This window comes from Myxine glutinosa, chromosome 5, assembly GCF_964187855.1.
Source record: "Myxine glutinosa chromosome 5, kmMyxGlut1.1, whole genome shotgun sequence".
In the NCBI taxonomy this organism is placed as follows: Eukaryota; Metazoa; Chordata; class Myxini; order Myxiniformes; family Myxinidae; genus Myxine; species Myxine glutinosa.
This window is the reverse complement of record NC_136265.1, coordinates 1,921,453-1,937,580: the sequence shown is the minus strand read 5'-3', so window position 1 is coordinate 1,937,580 and position 16,128 is coordinate 1,921,453. Positions and strand designations below refer to the sequence as shown.

The 16,128-nt window shown below is 50.6% G+C and overlaps 1 protein-coding gene across 5 annotated transcripts in view; it reads left to right on the top strand.

Annotated features, from left to right (window-relative positions):
- AMDHD2 (amidohydrolase domain containing 2) overlaps positions 1-16,128 on the top strand; it is an 81,720-nt gene that overhangs the window by 38,816 nt on the left and 26,776 nt on the right. For all 5 annotated transcript variants that reach the window (XM_078777492.1, XM_078777491.1, XM_078777488.1 and 2 more), the window contains one exon: positions 826-965. In XM_078777492.1, coding sequence (XP_078633618.1) covers positions 826-965 — 140 coding nt within the window. The remainder of the gene's footprint in view (positions 1-825; positions 966-16,128) is intronic.

Below are 16,128 nucleotides of genomic sequence, written 5' to 3'. Positions count from 1 at the left end.
TCTCTTTCTCTCTCTTTCTCTCTCTTTCTCTCTCGGACTGGCTTTTGTCCCTGGCGGTCACTTTTAGGTCTCATGTGCGCCTGTAAGGAGACTTTCCGGAGCTTTTGTGGAACATTTGCGATCGTGAAGAGGAGCAATAAGGCGGTGGTCTGCGGGGCTCTTGGCACTTCAGACGGAGAGAGAGAGAGAAAAAAAGAAGGCCGTCTTCACAGCTCGCTCGATGGCTCTGTGCGCGTTGCCGTCGTTGGCATGGCGCCATATGGACTTAGCTTTGGATTTGGCCGGCCGACTAAAAGAAACCATTTATTTTATTTTATCTTTCCCCTGTTGTGTATTTGTGTCCGATGGAGACATCTCAAAGTAGGATTTATTTTACCTCAACATTCATTTTATTGCCGTGCTTTATTTCATTAATGCATTATTGTGGCATTTATTTCATTTGTTGTGTGTTTATTTGTTTGTGGGCCCAAGAATAAACCCGTGTGGCTCCTGTCTGAGGTAAGCACTTTGGTCCCCTCACGTGCGCGACCAACAGCCAGTTTTGGCTACACATCTTGGAATAAAGACCATTACGGCTATTCGTCACCCAGCAGTGTTAACCTCCGGGACTGACAGGACAGGACAGTATTATACGAGTTTTGTTTACCGTTTCTGCGCCCAAGTTCAAACCTTATATGAAGAATTTCAAAATCCAGCCTCTATTTTATGTCCTTGTCTGTCTTGTACAAGACAAGACTTGTACATGGTTGGCTTGTATTTTTTGTTGTTTTTATGTGAAGTACTCCTTTGTTGTTTTTTTTCAATGACCTTGGGACTTCGTTTCAGGAGGATACGGAGTGGATTTTTCTTCCAGTGGAGCTGACTTGCAAGATGGAGTGCAGTTGGTGGGAAAGAAACTTTTGACCCATGGTGTCACCTCCTTCTGCCCAACCATTGTTACATCCCCGACTCAGGTTTACTGTCAGGTAAATGTACCCACGTAATGGTTGGGGTGGGAAAAGTGTTTGTGTGTTTGTGCTTGTGTTTGTGTTTGGTTGTTATCTCCATTTGTGGGTTTCAGGAGGTGGTGTTGGTGTTCAGCCTGGTGTTGGCTTAGCGGTTAGGGTGCCGGCTTGGGATCCTAGGATCCTGGGTTAGAATCCCGGTCGATCGCTGAATTAATGCCAGGAGGGTTGACTCAGCCTGTCATCCTTCCGAGGTCGGCAAATTGAGTACCAGCTTGCTGGGATGAATGATCACGGTGTGTACCCCGATTTAGAATAGGTACACCTTATCCCTGCGCATCGTAAGAGCGTGATCAAGGGTTGGCGTCAGGAAGGGCATCCGGCCATAAAAACATTGCCTCAAACAGGGAACCATGATTGTCATGGGGCCCGCAAGGCTAACCCCCGCTCTAGCGGGGAAAATGGCCTTAAAACGATCATTCATTCCGATTTCATTCATTCATTCATTCATTCATTCAGGAGGTGCAACGGAGTCCTCCCAGGACCCAAAATATCCACCTCCTCTTCGGGGAAGGGATCACGGTTCATGGACCAAGCTGTTCAACTTTTTCAGAGTTTTTTTTCCTAAGGTCTCTCTTCAGGATCGTCACCGAACCCCGGATTGCCTCCTGTTGTAGTTCATTTGTGGTAATATTCCCAGGGTTTGGTTTTTTAAATCTCAGTGAGGTTCTTCTTCATCATTCATGTTGCTCCAATTATCACGGACAATTTTGATGCTCTTGAGCTTCCAAGATCTCTTGACGTGTGTGTGTGTGTGTGTGTGTGTGTGTGTGTGTGTGTGTGTGTGTGTGTGTGTGTGTGTGTGTGTGTGTGTGTGTGTGTGTGTGTGTGTGTGTGTGTGCGCGTTCGTGCGTGCGTGCGCGCGTGCCTGCCTTTGTGTACAGCTGTTCTGACATGAGTTTTTCACATCCCGACAGGAGGTGACTCGTTATTTCTGTTTCTACCTTGCAGAACCTACGCTTATCTGATTGATTCAGTCCCGCCATCTTTTTAAATCCATTGGTGTAGTATCCTTGGTCTTGCCCATTTATTATGATTCGTCTCCATCTCAGTTGAGCTGACCTCTTCTTAGCCATTCCAAAGAGCCTTCTTTGTCGATGCGCAATCTATCCAACTCTTTTTTAAAAATATATATACCTTCCTGCTCTTTTATTGTTTTCCCAGTTGTCGGTGTATATATGTTGATGTTTCGTTTTGTATTTTTCTTTCTTCTTTTTTGCAATTGTTGGGGCTGTTTTCGTTGTTGTTTCGGTTTCTTGTGTGACATCTTCCATTCGCACCTGTCTTTGGAAATTTTTTGCTCGGTGGGTTAGGGATACCTTCTCTGATTTTCATGTGTCTTCATGTTTGCGTACAAATTCGATTCATTTGTCTGTTGCACATTTCACTTATTCAGCCAATCCTACAGTTGTCATTCTGTACACTTGGTTGAGTTCCATCAGACCTCTACCCCCTCCCCGTCTTGGCAGGTACATTCTCGAGTATGATCTCATTCAGGTACATGCTTATTGATTTACACTTGTGGCCATATTATTATTCCGCACACCAGACCTCGACATTCATGGTCCCAACATTTGCGGATCCTGCGTATTCGCGGTTCATAACGTGACCTGCTTCGACATTCGCGCTTCGCGTATTCGTGGTTAAGAAAAAAAATAATTCATATATATATATATATTCATATATATATATTATTGTGGCCATTGTGGCCACGAGTATTGTGGCCATTGTGGCCACGAGTATTGTGGCCATTGATGATGAATGATATTGTGGTTGGGCATGTAAAGAGGATGGAGGTTGTGGTGTGCGGGTTTGTGAGGAGGTGGTTGGGAGTGCCACGCTGTTTGACGAACATTGCCGTTTATGGTCAGGGTGGAAAACTCCAGTTTTCCTTGACATCATTAACCGAGGAATTTAAGGTGGTGAGGGTGCGGGAGTTCATGATGTTGCGGGATTCAAGTGATGCAGTGGTAAAGAATGCTCTCCCAGAGAAGAAGGGAAGTTGGATGTGGAATGCAAGAGCAGAGGTGGACGAGATGGAGGAGCGGTTGCAACAGGAGGAGGTCATGGGGATGGTACAGCACGGGAAGCATGGCTTGGGGTGGATGGAGCATGAGCGATGGGGAAAGGCATGTGTGAAAGAGAGGAGGAAGATGGTTGAGAGGGAGGTGAGAAGAAAGGAAGAGGAGGGGAGATATGTGAAAGCAGTCGGTCAGGCACAGCAAGGTGCTTGAACTAGGTGGGAAGGTGTGCGGGTGAGGATGTTGAAGTGGTGAGAGATTTGGAGGATGGAGCCAATATTGTTGAATTTCCTGTTGCGGGCAACGTATTGTTGCGGTTTTGAGAACCCTTCACTTGTAAATAATAATTCTTGTAAATAATTCTCTTCTTTTAAAAAGGTTGCACCCATAGTCCACAAGCAACACATAGGACACCATAGGAACCTCTTAGTTATTTCCTTAGTCTGTGTTCAGGTAAGGCTGTGTTCCCAATAGTTGCATCTGCGTTGCAATAATTAAATAAGATAGGTCCTCATTTTGCAGCTTGCCTCTCTCCAAATTGGTACGCGCCTCTGCCAGTCGCAGCCGCCTTAGCGCTCGCCCCGGCCGCCATTACGCACGCGGTCAAGCCGGAGAAGAAGGGGGCGGAGCGCCGAGACCGAGGCGTGGCCCTGTCGGCGAGCCAACCAGGGCTGAGGTGAGCTCATTGCTAGGCGTGGCTCGATGAAGTGCAGCTTGATTTCTACGTGGGCTCTATAAGCGCAAGCGCGGCGCCTTTACTTAAGAAGGGAGAGAAGTGCGGTTGTTGAGAGAAGCCCAAGAGGAGAGAGAAGGCACGGACTGCGCAGAGTTTGGGCGAGATTGCATCATCGATTGTATTGAACCGCGCATATGGCCGTGCGTAGGACTACCTCCCCCCCCCCCCCCCCCCCGGCCACGTACAAGGTCCGACCGCGTGCCAACAGTACGCGCTCGCTGCTGCCACGGTACGAGTCAACACCTGGGGCCGGACTCGAGTGAACCTGGAGCCGGACCTCGACGCCTACCATCTGCCTGGACCTTCCTCCCCGACCATCTGCCTGGACCCTTCTCCTCCTACCACTACCCTTTCGTGTAAGTCTGTTTGTGTTGTCCTGGGCATGCTAATTAAGACTGTATAAGGTTGCCCTGTGTCTGCTTCTTCCTCTTTCTTGTACATTCCCTTCTTTCGTTTCCTCTTCTAATTGTACAAATTGTTAATAAATTGCCCTGTTCTTTCTGTTTTCTCCTTATTCGATCGTCTTCGTCTTTTCTCTCCATTGAGTACCTGTGGCACGATTCGGAACCGCTTTAATCGGGTTTAGTCCTTTTGTTAATGGCTCGGGCTTCAGATTGCTAACCGCTCGGCAAATTCCATCTTGTCCGCGGTCCAAGCAGGAGTTACCTCCCTGCTTCACGGCCAGGGGTAGCACTCAGGTATTTGGGACTTCATTGACCAGTCACCCTGGCTACTCCCGACCGGAAGGAGCGTTATCATTTCCAGGATAGGGGGGACGGCCAGCTTAAAAGACAAGGGGATTAACCCCCCCCCCCCTTGGTAAGGGGAGCGCCGACCCCCGAATCCGCAACAGTATGATGTGCTTCCTTCACCAGCAAACTTGAGATTGTGGGGGTTGTTGCAGGAGGAGAGGTTATTTGTGTGGAGGTGTGGGAACGGTGCAGCATGCACTGAGTGCATGTTCAGTAGCATTGGCAGCAGGACAATACAGGTGGCGACATGATCAGGTGCTGGCGGTGATGGTGCAGATGTTGCAACAAGAGGTGCTGAGGTCGAGAGAGAGAAGAGTGGAGAAGGAGACTGATGGGGGAGAGGTGTGGTTTGTCAAAGAGGGCCAAGTGGTAAGAGGTGGAAAGAGGAGTAGGTGGAAAGCAAGAGGGCTGTCAGACGCTTGTGATTGGCAGGTGGTGGCAGACCTAAAGCCATAATTGGCATTCCCAGAGGAGATCTGTGTGACAAGGTTGCAGCCTGACATTGTCATTTGGTCAGGTGCAACAAGACAGGTCATCTTAGGGGAATTGTCTGTACCTTGGGAAGAGAACATGGAGGAGGTGCACGAGAGGAAGAGAGGAAAGTACAGTGAGCTGGAGGCAGAGTGCCGGGAGAAGGGTTGGCGAGTTTCGTGGCAGCCATTTGAGGTGGGGTGTCGAGGGTATATTGGCAATTCCTTTGCTGCATTTCTTGCTCGGCATGGAGTGTGTGGGACAGAAAGAAGGAGGATGTGTGACAAGGTGGCCCAGGTTGCCTTGAAAGGCTCACTTTGGATATGGAGGAAGTTTATGGAGGAACGGTGGAGGTTGGTTGTGTGTGGGTTTTTATTTTATTTTATTGTTACTATTATTATTTCTTATTTTGTGTATATGAGTGAGTGAGTGGGTGAGGGTGTGTGTTTTTGCATGAATAAATTTTTGCATGAGTGTGTGTTTTTGTATGTTGAGTGGTGTATGTTGTAAGCATAGGTGGTTGGTTGGTGTTGTGTGTGTATGAATGATCTGGTGTGTTTTTTTGGTGAGTGGTGAAGGGTATAAAGGTGGGTGTTTGAGTGTTCCACCATGCTTGTTTGGTGCTGTGGATTCTGGATGTGGAGGTGTTGCTGTTGTCGTCTGCGTTCACACTGGCTGGGGGTGGGGTATGTATGCATCCAGGTGTAGTTACTGCATGTGGATGTGTATGTGCCCCTGCTGGCCCACCTGAGCTGACCGTATCGAGGTTGAAGGGCCGAAACGGGATGATGCTGAGGACCTCGACTGAGGACCCGGTCAGTGTCGCACACTTGTGACCAGGTGTGTTTTGAACATTATATATATATATATATATATATATATATATATATATATATATATATATATATATATTGTTACAGACGCGGTGGTGGATGTTGGTTCACCGAGCGGTTTGGTATGACCGCGCCTGCACGTTTACCCGATTATACTCGAACGTTGCCGAGTCGCGCTACGCTGAATCAATGAAGGAAAAGGACACAACGGCTGGGACTAAAATGACACGACACCAAGGGTTCAGTTCTCAAGACCTCCGGAGGAGGTTATATTAGGGCGGAAGGTTAGATTACAGGAATGAGAGGGACAGCATAGAAAGACAGGCACTTAGACACACTTATCTTATTCCCTGACAGACGACAGATAAACAGGACAAAACTGACTCACACGGGGATTGATGGCAAGGAAAGGCAGAATCGATGGCTCCAGGTGCACCTGGGCTCAGGGCAGGATCGACCCGGTCCGGTCTAGAGATGCGGGGAGGTCGCAGCGCTCGGATGTGGTGATTGTCTTCTCAAGCTGGGGGCGCATCTCTCGTCACATCCGGTAAGTCGTCGCGTATATCCGGCGGGGAGTGACACGCCCTCGGCTCGTTAGCTCCGCCCCAGAGGGAATCGGTCCGCCCTTCTTATTGGGTGCGGGGGGGGGGGGTTACTGGCTCCGCCCCTGACGAGGAGCTGACAGCCAGCCCCTTCGTGGTAACCCCGTGGAGCGCATGGGCAATGGCGGCTAACCACGCCGGTGTGAGGACGCACACTCCCCGCACGCCGCGCCGCGCCCCTCTGTTGTTGTAGTTGTTGTTGTAGTTGTTGTTGTTGTTGCATGGGGAAGATGGGAGGAGGTAAGGGGAGGTCCTAAACTCACTACTGGTGCCATATAATCACATTCTGGTGCAACGAAGAGTCAGAATTAATGGAAACGAGTCCTTAACTGACATAGACTAAGAATAACTAGCAAGATGTCCGAAAGTTGTCTACGTGAGATGCGGTGGACCTGGGCACGACATTTAATGGGGGAAAAAGGGGAAGGTCGGTTCTACAGAGTGTTATTTACAGGCAATGGGACTAGGGAATGGGGGATTGGGGATAGTTGGGGAGTATTGGGGAAATAGGGGAATATTTACAAGCGGATATGGAGGCCAAATGCCATATTCGCAACATTGCACCCTTCTCTACCCTCGGGGCGTCCCGACCCGATAAATTTTTACCTACTTTAGTGTGGCACGCAGATGTAGTTCCCTCTACTATTAACTCTACCCTGAGTGCGACAGTTTTACAGATATTCACAAATGAGTAAATATGTCCCCCTGTGACGTTGCACCCTTCTCCTCACAGAAACACACCCACAGGATAACCGAATCCGGAAAGAATTCGCAAACTAAACATACAGCCGGTAGGGAGCATTATTTACACAAGACTACGCTGATATTTACACTATGATCCAGGACCTGTTTTTGGAGGAACACATGCAGATGTTATGCATAGAGAGAGCACGCATGCCAGCATCGATACACCAACCCACGAGTGCTCTGTGGCCTACGGCCTTTAATAATGTGCAGAGCACCCCTTCCAAGCACCAAAAGCACCACCCCATCACACAGTCAGCACCATCCGGTGCACCAATAAAGTGTTTATAAATCCCCGGTGGTGTCGCAGCCGGCCGATGTTCTGCCGCTGGTCTTGCCTTCATGTGGTGCACTTGGCCTTCTTACTTCTTTAAAAAAATCAAGAAAGGCGCCAACCGCGTCCATTTCTGTATTGTGGCCGTCAGGGGCCAACTAAGAGTGGTTCACCTGTTTGGCATAGGTGCCACGTTGACCCATAGGTCCTTCCACGGGTGGTGCTTGGCCGCAAGAGAACTGCGGTCCATTGTGGGTGGCCACAAACATTGCGGTCCATATGGTGTATCGATCCAGGCAGCAAGCAGCGAAAGTGCAGGCCCACAACTGCGTAGCCAGCACCTCTCTCTCCTCTCTCTCTACCCCAAAGCCAGATCCTCGGAGGTGGGAGACAAAAGAAGAAGACAAGTGAGTAAGGTGGTAAGGGCGCAAAAGTGCACGCAATATAAGATGATGCACACTGGGGGCACATGGGAACCAGGTGAGACAGGTACGTTCCTATCGTACGCCCCCCCCCCCCCACCAGGTAACCTACATGGCCCCTCCCTTACCCCTTACTGTATCCACACAACACAACACTACCCATAAACATCTATTTTACTAATCAACAAACGTCCCTACTGTCTTCCCCGTTCCTCCCATAAACCAAATTCGTCTTCTCTCCCTCCTAACCAATCAAATTTGCCATTTTCAACTCTCATCAAAAGTTGCCATCTCCAACTGAACATCAAAATTTGCCATTACCAATTCATCATCAGTCCCTCCTAGGGAGGGAGAGATGGAATCACCCCAATGTCTCATCCACGTCATGATGCGTCTCACCAATCCACAGCAATCTCATTTCCTGCAACAAAACAAAGAAAACACAGGTGTGGAGTCATCATCACCACAGGTAAGTGGCTGCGTATGGTGCGACAGGTTCATCAATCCTAACTATTTCCTAAATGACTTTAACAACTTTACACTACCCGGGGTCTTTCTCCGGCCAAACCATTGGCCCTCTTACACTATGGGTTCTAAAAAACCAATTCCCATTGGCCAAACTGTGGTGCTTTTCAATTTGGGGTCTCACTCCCCCGATTCATCTCCCGGTGCCCTCGCACAATTTCTGGGCTGTGGCGTGTACCTCTCCCAGCGGGTCTACCCACCTGCACACCTCCACCACTGCAGTTGCCTCCGAGCTTACCTGCTCCTTACCCTAACCTAACTACCTGGGGAAGGCCCTCTGGCGCTCTCCCCACTCGGTGCCCTCTCTGGCACTGGGCTGCCCGATCCACACCCGGGATCCTCAGGCACCCACTGACACTAACGGCTCCCAGAGCCCACCTGCGGCCTCACCTGGCCGACATCCTCACAGTGGTGGAGTGCCCAACCAACTACACACACTAACAGGCTACACGCCCAGCCATTTGCACAACACTAATGCACCCATCCACAACACCATTCTGCAACCGCACCACAAATGCCAATATCCAACCACAATTTACCTGTACCCTCTACCTAACACTTACACTACCCGCCCCGGGTACTCGTGAAAGGGGTCCACTCTTCCCCCATCCACACCTTCGCACCATGCACACCACTCCGTACCACTTACTCCAACTACTCCACACACCTGCACTTGCACACCTGTGCTCTCACACCTGGTGCCACCTGCACCCTTCTCTCCCCAAGCGCATTCGCGCTGATCCACACACTCACTACTCATACACTGCTCCACACACCTGTCCAGTTGCACTCCTGTGCAATCACACCTGTTCAATTCTCACACACACGGCATCATCTCAGCTAACTACTCCCTTCTGAAACTTGCGCTTCCCAGTCGTCCCTTTAAACTATTGCGCTCCCACGTCATTATCATCCACACTAAACTACCTGCGTCCCCACTACAGGTATCAGTCACTACCTAACCTTATCGTCACCTAATGTCATCTTCGCTAGATCCCTATCAATATAACCTAACCCACCCGGGCTAGTTTTCACTGCCATACACCCCATAAGCTATTGCTCCTTTGCCCCACTATGGGAAGGGGGGCAGGGATGCCACCCTTACCCACCGGGCCCATCGCTCACTACCAATTTTGCACATCAAATTTCAACAAATTAAAAATTTGCCAATCACTACCCATCATCTGCCAATCACTACTGCCAATCCCTTGCCAATCATCAAATTTTGTTTTTCTCTAATTTTGGGGCCAAAACACTAACCTCATCACCCGGTCTACTCACTAATGCCTCTCGGTGCGCCAATTCCTGTCTAAAGCCCGGCTTCGTAAAGCCGAGCAATGAATGCGGGTTGTTCCGTGCCAGCGGCTGGATGCGTCCGGCATTCGGTGCAGGGACGGGGGCTTACCCGTGCCGAGATCCCACGCACCATCTCGGCACGGAGCCATCCAATGTCCCGATCTCGACCTGCCGGACTGCCTCAACAAAAAGTGGTCGCCATGACGACCCTTTCTATCGGCCTGCCCGCTCCGCCTAGTGGAGCACGGACGCGGCCGTTCAAAGCGAGGCCCAGCACGCACCGAGGGCCCGCTTCGGCTGAAAGTCGACCTAACCTCTAACCTGGTTACCGTCGATGCTTCACCTGGATTCTTACACCCCGCAGCCCGTTCCTTGCTCGCACCTCCAGCCGTTTCCATGCTCCTCGTACCTTTCCTTACACACCCAGGTACTCTCATTCCACTCACAGACTTGGTCACACACCTGACCACCGAACACTTTGGCACACATTCGTTGGTCGCACACCTCACCAACACACCTCTTCGCGCCCCCTCCTCGGTCACCTCCTCTGTGACAATCACAGGTGTGCCCTCATTCGCACACCCAACCACGTGCCTCACCACCAACTCCAGCGTGCATTCCCACTCACGCTCTACCATTCCAGGTGTGCATCCTTCCATCCCAGGTGTACATCCTCGCTCACCTGTCACAACCAACTCACTCTCCTTGTCACTCTCACTACTCTCACCTCCATTCTTGACAGCGCACTCACCCTTACTCTTGACAGCGCACTCTTTCCTCATGCACCTGTCCGTCACACACCTTTCTCGCGCACACTCTCCCGTTACACCCTCTGTAACACTCACCACAGGTGTGCATTCTTCCTTGCCTTTGACAGCGCACTCTTTCCCCATGCACCTGTCCGTCACACACCTTTCTCGCGCACACTCTCCCGTCACACCCTCTGTAACACTTACCACACCGCGCTTCCATGTGCCCCCTCGCACACGCGCTACGACCGACTCACTCTCGCCAGCACCCTCACTCCTTGGCACGCACTTTTTCCTCACACACCCCAGAGTCGGACTTTCTTGCACACCTCCTTTTTCGCACACCAGACCTGTCGCACACTTCACCCACGGCCTCTCACGAACACCCGGGTCCATCTCGACCCCCAAGCTTCTTAAATCCCCTGGCGCATCATACGCACGACCATATTGGTCACCACTTACACCGGGTCCTCTTCCTCTTCGCTTCTCCTCCATCACCTGCGAATCCCTCATCCGGTTAATGAGCACATCATCACGATCCAAACACAGACTTTGGACCAATTCTTTTACCTCCTCTTTTATCTCTTGCTTATCCTCTCTCCGTCGCTTCTTAATTTCGCTCACCCCTTCTTCCACTTCTTCTAATTTCTGCTTCACCTCTTTTATTCCCCGGTACGTCTCCTCAAGCTCGTCCTCTAAGGCTACCTTGACCGTTTCCATGTGCGTCCTCACCTGCCGGTCCTTCGTCTCCATTACCTCTATCACCTCGTCCAACCTCGTTGTCAGTCCCTCACGTACCATCTGACATTCCCTCTTCGTCGCTATCAAGTCATCTTTTAGTTCTTTCTGTGTCGCTTTCAACCCTCCGAGTACTGCAGTGTTCCTTTGAACCTGCTCCACTAACTTCGTTTGTCCCTCTGTCAGCTGTTCCACCTCCTGCGTCAGGTCCTCTATGCCCCCTTGTAACTTTACAGTCCCCTTTCTCACCTCCTTCTCCATGTGCTCCCCACAGTGCCTCACCTCCTCGCGCACTCCTCCGACCTCCTCACTCACACCTCTTCTGATCTCCTCTCCCATCACTTGCATCTCCTGCCCAGATGCCACCCTCATCTGCTCCATTTCCTCCCTATGAGCATCCAGTTTGGTTTCTACCCCCATTCTGACCCCCTCTATCTGCTGCCCCATTTGGTTAACTTCCCTTTCCGCTTGGTCCCTCATGTCCCTCAATTTGCCTTCCATCCTGTTTTCTAACCCCTCTAACCCATTTTTCACTCCCTCTATCTGATTCTCCTGGGCAGCCATTCTATTTTCTTCCCCCATTAACCCCTTTTTCACCTCTTTTATCCCGTTGTCTAACCCCTCACCGGTACCCCTCGCTTCGTCCCTCATTACCCCCATTTCATTTCCCATTACCCCTATTTTGCCCTCCAATCGCTCACCCTGAGCATCCATCCGGTTCCCCATTACCCCCATTTGGTTTCCCATTACCCCCATTTTTGCTTCTAGCCTCTCCATAAGGGCCCCCATTTGCAGGAGGAAAAGGTTCGAATCCACCAGGGGCGCTGCCACGGTCGCGGTGACCAGCGAGGCGCCATTTTGCGCCCCCGCAACGTCAGGCGCAACGACGCTATTTTGTGCGTCTGCTACCCTCGCTGCTTCGCTCTCCTCGCGTCCCTCAATTTGGTCCTGGACCGACCCTGCCTCACTCTCCCCTACCGGACCCCAGCTGTCTTGATCCGCCATAGCGCGACTTCCAAAATTCGGGTTTTTATTTTCGTAAAACAAATTCAAATTTCGCCGTTATAATTTCGAGCGGGAAACGCGCTCCGGGTCAAATTCTACCTCCCCAACACCAATTGTTACCCTAGTGGTACAATTGGTGTTCCAAAATTTGGGCCTAATAAATTTAGTCCCGGGTCCGAATTCCACTCCTCGACACCAATTGTTACAGACGCGGTGGTGGATGTTGGTTCACCGAGCGGTTTGGTATGGCCGCGCCTGCACGTTTACCCGATTATACTCGAACGTTGCCGAGTCGCGCTACGCTGAATCAATGAAGGAAAAGGACACAACGGCTGGGACTAAAATGACACGACACCAAGGGTTCAGTTCTCAAGACCTCCGGAGGAGGTTATATTAGGGCGGAAGGTTAGATTACAGGAATGAGAGGGACAGCATAGAAAGACAGGCACTTAGACACACTTATCTTATTCCCTGACAGACGACAGATAAACAGGACAAAACTGACTCACACGGGGATTGATGGCAAGGAAAGGCAGAATCGATGGCTCCAGGTGCACCTGGGCTCAGGGCAGGATCGACCCGGTCCGGTCTAGAGATGCGGGGAGGTCGCAGCGCTCGGATGTGGTGATTGTCTTCTCAAGCTGGGGGCGCATCTCTCGTCACATCCGGTAAGTCGCCGCGTATATCCGGCGGGGAGTGACACGCCCTCGGCTCGTTAGCTCCGCCCCAGAGGGAATCGGTCCGCCCTTCTTATTGGGTGCGGGGGGGGGGTTACTGGCTCCGCCCCTGACGAGGAGCTGACAGCCAGCCCCTTCGTGGTAACCCCGTGGAGCGCATGGGCAATGGCGGCTAACCACGCCGGTGTGAGGACGCACACTCCCCGCACGCCGCGCCGCGCCCCTCTGTTGTTGTAGTTGTAGTTGTTGTTGTAGTTGTTGTTGTAGTTGTTGTTGTTGCATGGGGAAGATGGGAGGAGGTAAGGGGAGGTCCTAAACTCACTACTGGTGCCATATAATCACATTCTGGTGCAACGAAGAGTCAGAATTAATGGAAACGAGTCCTTAACTGACATAGACTAAGAATAACTAGCAAGATGTCCGAAAGTTGTCTACGTGAGATGCGGTGGACCTGGGCACGACATTTAATGGGGGAAAAAGGGGAAGGTCGGTTCTACAGTGTGTTATTTACAGGCAATGGGACTAGGGAATGGGGGATTGGGGATAGTTGGGGAGTATTGGGGAAATAGGGGAATATTTACAAGCGGATATGGAGGCCAAATGCCATATTCGCAACAATATTGTTGCGGATCTCCTGGTCGGCCTTTCCCCTTACCCCAAGGGGGGATTAGTCCCCTTGTCTTTGACTAGCCGACGGGATCCAGGGCTATGACGTCACTTCCGGACAGCGTTGAGTAGGGTCATAGGACTGATCACTAATACCTAATTACCAACACTGCCCAGGAAGCAAGGAAATGAGCCCTGCCCGAATCACGGTTATAGATGGAAACGCCGAGCGATAGCGAACCGTGACCCGAGCCGTTATCAAGGACTAAACCCGATCTGAGCGGTTCCTAATCGTGCCACGCTTACCCAATGGAGGAAATCACTGATACGGTCGAATTAGGAAAGCCAGGAAGAACAGAATTTATTTACACTTTGTACAATAAAGAAGAAGAATAACACACAGTGCAGCCTTATACAGTCTTAACTTATCCCAGGACACAGGCCCGTTTCACACTCAGACACTCACATGGGGATTGCAGATGGTCAGGTTGATGGTCCAGGGATGATGGCGTCCAGGCAGTTCACTCCGGTCCCCGACTTGCACCGCGAAGAAGATGGTCAGGACGGCAGAAGCTCCCCGTGGGTCGTTGGCGCACACGGGATTAAATGCGGGGCGAAAGGTAAGGCTGGCTGGGCGGTTACTTGCGACCACAGTCGCGTACGTAATAGATGAACCGGCACTATATGCGCTCCCAATACAAGTTCAATAGCGCTCCTAATACAAGTTCAATAGTGCTCACAATGCAAGCTCAATAGCAAAGCGCCACTCCCGCAGAAGTCCTGTCGCCACTGCCGTGTGCACGCGAGTCCTTTCGCACGAGTCCTTCAATAAGTCCTTATACAATGCGCTCTCCCAACAAGTCCTCACAAGGGCTTTGTGCGTGCGCTTATATAGGCACGCCCTTACCACGCCCCTCACGCCATGCCCTTAGAGCCCTGATTGGCTAATGGCTCTTACCGTCTGCCGCTCCCGACCTCAATGCCGGCCACACCCTCTCTCAGGCCTACCTCGTGTCCCTTGACTAGTGAGCATCCTAATGCGAGGTGCAATAGCCAAAATGGGGCGCGGGATGGATGCTGCCCAACGAGGTAGATTTGGAGGGTGGAGGCAAAATTAACCGGACCTAAGCTTTATTATTTCTTTACACAACGCAGGTATCACTAGTGGAAATGGCCTTATCCTCACACATACGATGACATAACTAATGTTCTAAGTGGCCTACGTGTTGCTTGTGGACTAACGAGGAGGCAAACCTTTAACCTTTAATGATCAATATGTACAATCTCAAAACCGCAACAATATATATATATATATATATATATATATATATATATATATATATATATATATATATATATATATATATATTGTTGTGGATATGAGGATTGTGTTTTTTTATTGTGTTTTTTATTATTATTGCTTTATTCTGGACCCTCCTTACTCCAGTTATGTATAAAGGTCAAAGGGCGTCCCATAATTAGGTCATAAACAATCACGTCAGCCAATCATAGATTTCCCCCTTGTTGATAGTTATATCTTTATTATGTGTATTAGGGTAAGGCCTTGTCTTCCATTAAGATGACACTCCATTGCACCAAGTGAAACAAGATAGATCCCCTTTCAATTCCCATTCCCAAAATCTCCATTTCCAGCTACATCCCCTCCAAGTCTCCATTGCCAACCGCACTGGGCAGTTTGCCAGGTTTGTTACAGCGGTGGGTTGCTGATTTCGCCCCAAAGCCGCCATTAAGCATGTGCTCAGCTCGGGGAAGAAGGGCGTGCCCGCCCATCGTCATCAAGGGCGGAGCCAGAGGGCCGTGCCGACCAATCAGGGCCGAGGCGAGCTGACCGATGGGCGTGTCCTGAAGGCCAGCGGCTTGATCGCCTGAGGCGCTATAAAAGCGCGCGCGCAAGAAGCAAGGACGTGGTTGAGTTGAGTGGTTGGACCAAGCAAGGACGTTGAGTTGAGTGGTTGGACCAAAAGGGAGACGTGCAGAGAGTTGTGGTTGGACCAGACGAGTCAGACGAGTCCTGGAGAAAGCACGCGACGTCCACGCAGCAGCAGCAGCAGCAGCCACAGCAGCAACAGCGGCAGCTACAGCAGCAACAGCGGCAGCTTCAGCAGCAGCAGCAGCAGCCACAGCAGCTTCAGCCACAGTAGCTTGGGGCCTTGACGGCAGTTTTGAGCGGGTCCGCGAAGGAACGGCGGCTGCCAAACGCGCCGATCGTGCTGCAGTACCCGTGGACCTTCCTCTCCCTCCAGCCATCCACCTCCTGCCAGTCCTATCATCATTCCCCGCGTGAGTCTGTCCTTGTTTGTTCTGTCCCTGGGTTAATTAAGACTGTAGGTAAGCTAGCGTTGCACTGTGTCTCTAATATCTTCTGTAAATTATTTTCTTATCTTTCCTTCTTCCTTGGTTACTTTTGGGTGTAAATAGTAAATAAATTATATTCGTATTCCCTACTTCTGTCTTCTTCTCCTTCACATCCGTGTCGCTTTTGTCTTTTCCATATTGAATATCTGTGGCGCGATCCGGCCAACGTTCGGGAATCGGGTTAGTCGGGGTAACTGTTCGGCCGCGGTGCCATCCGCTCGGCAAACCAACATACTTATCCGCGGTCCGTAACTATATATATATATATATATATATATATATATATATATATATATA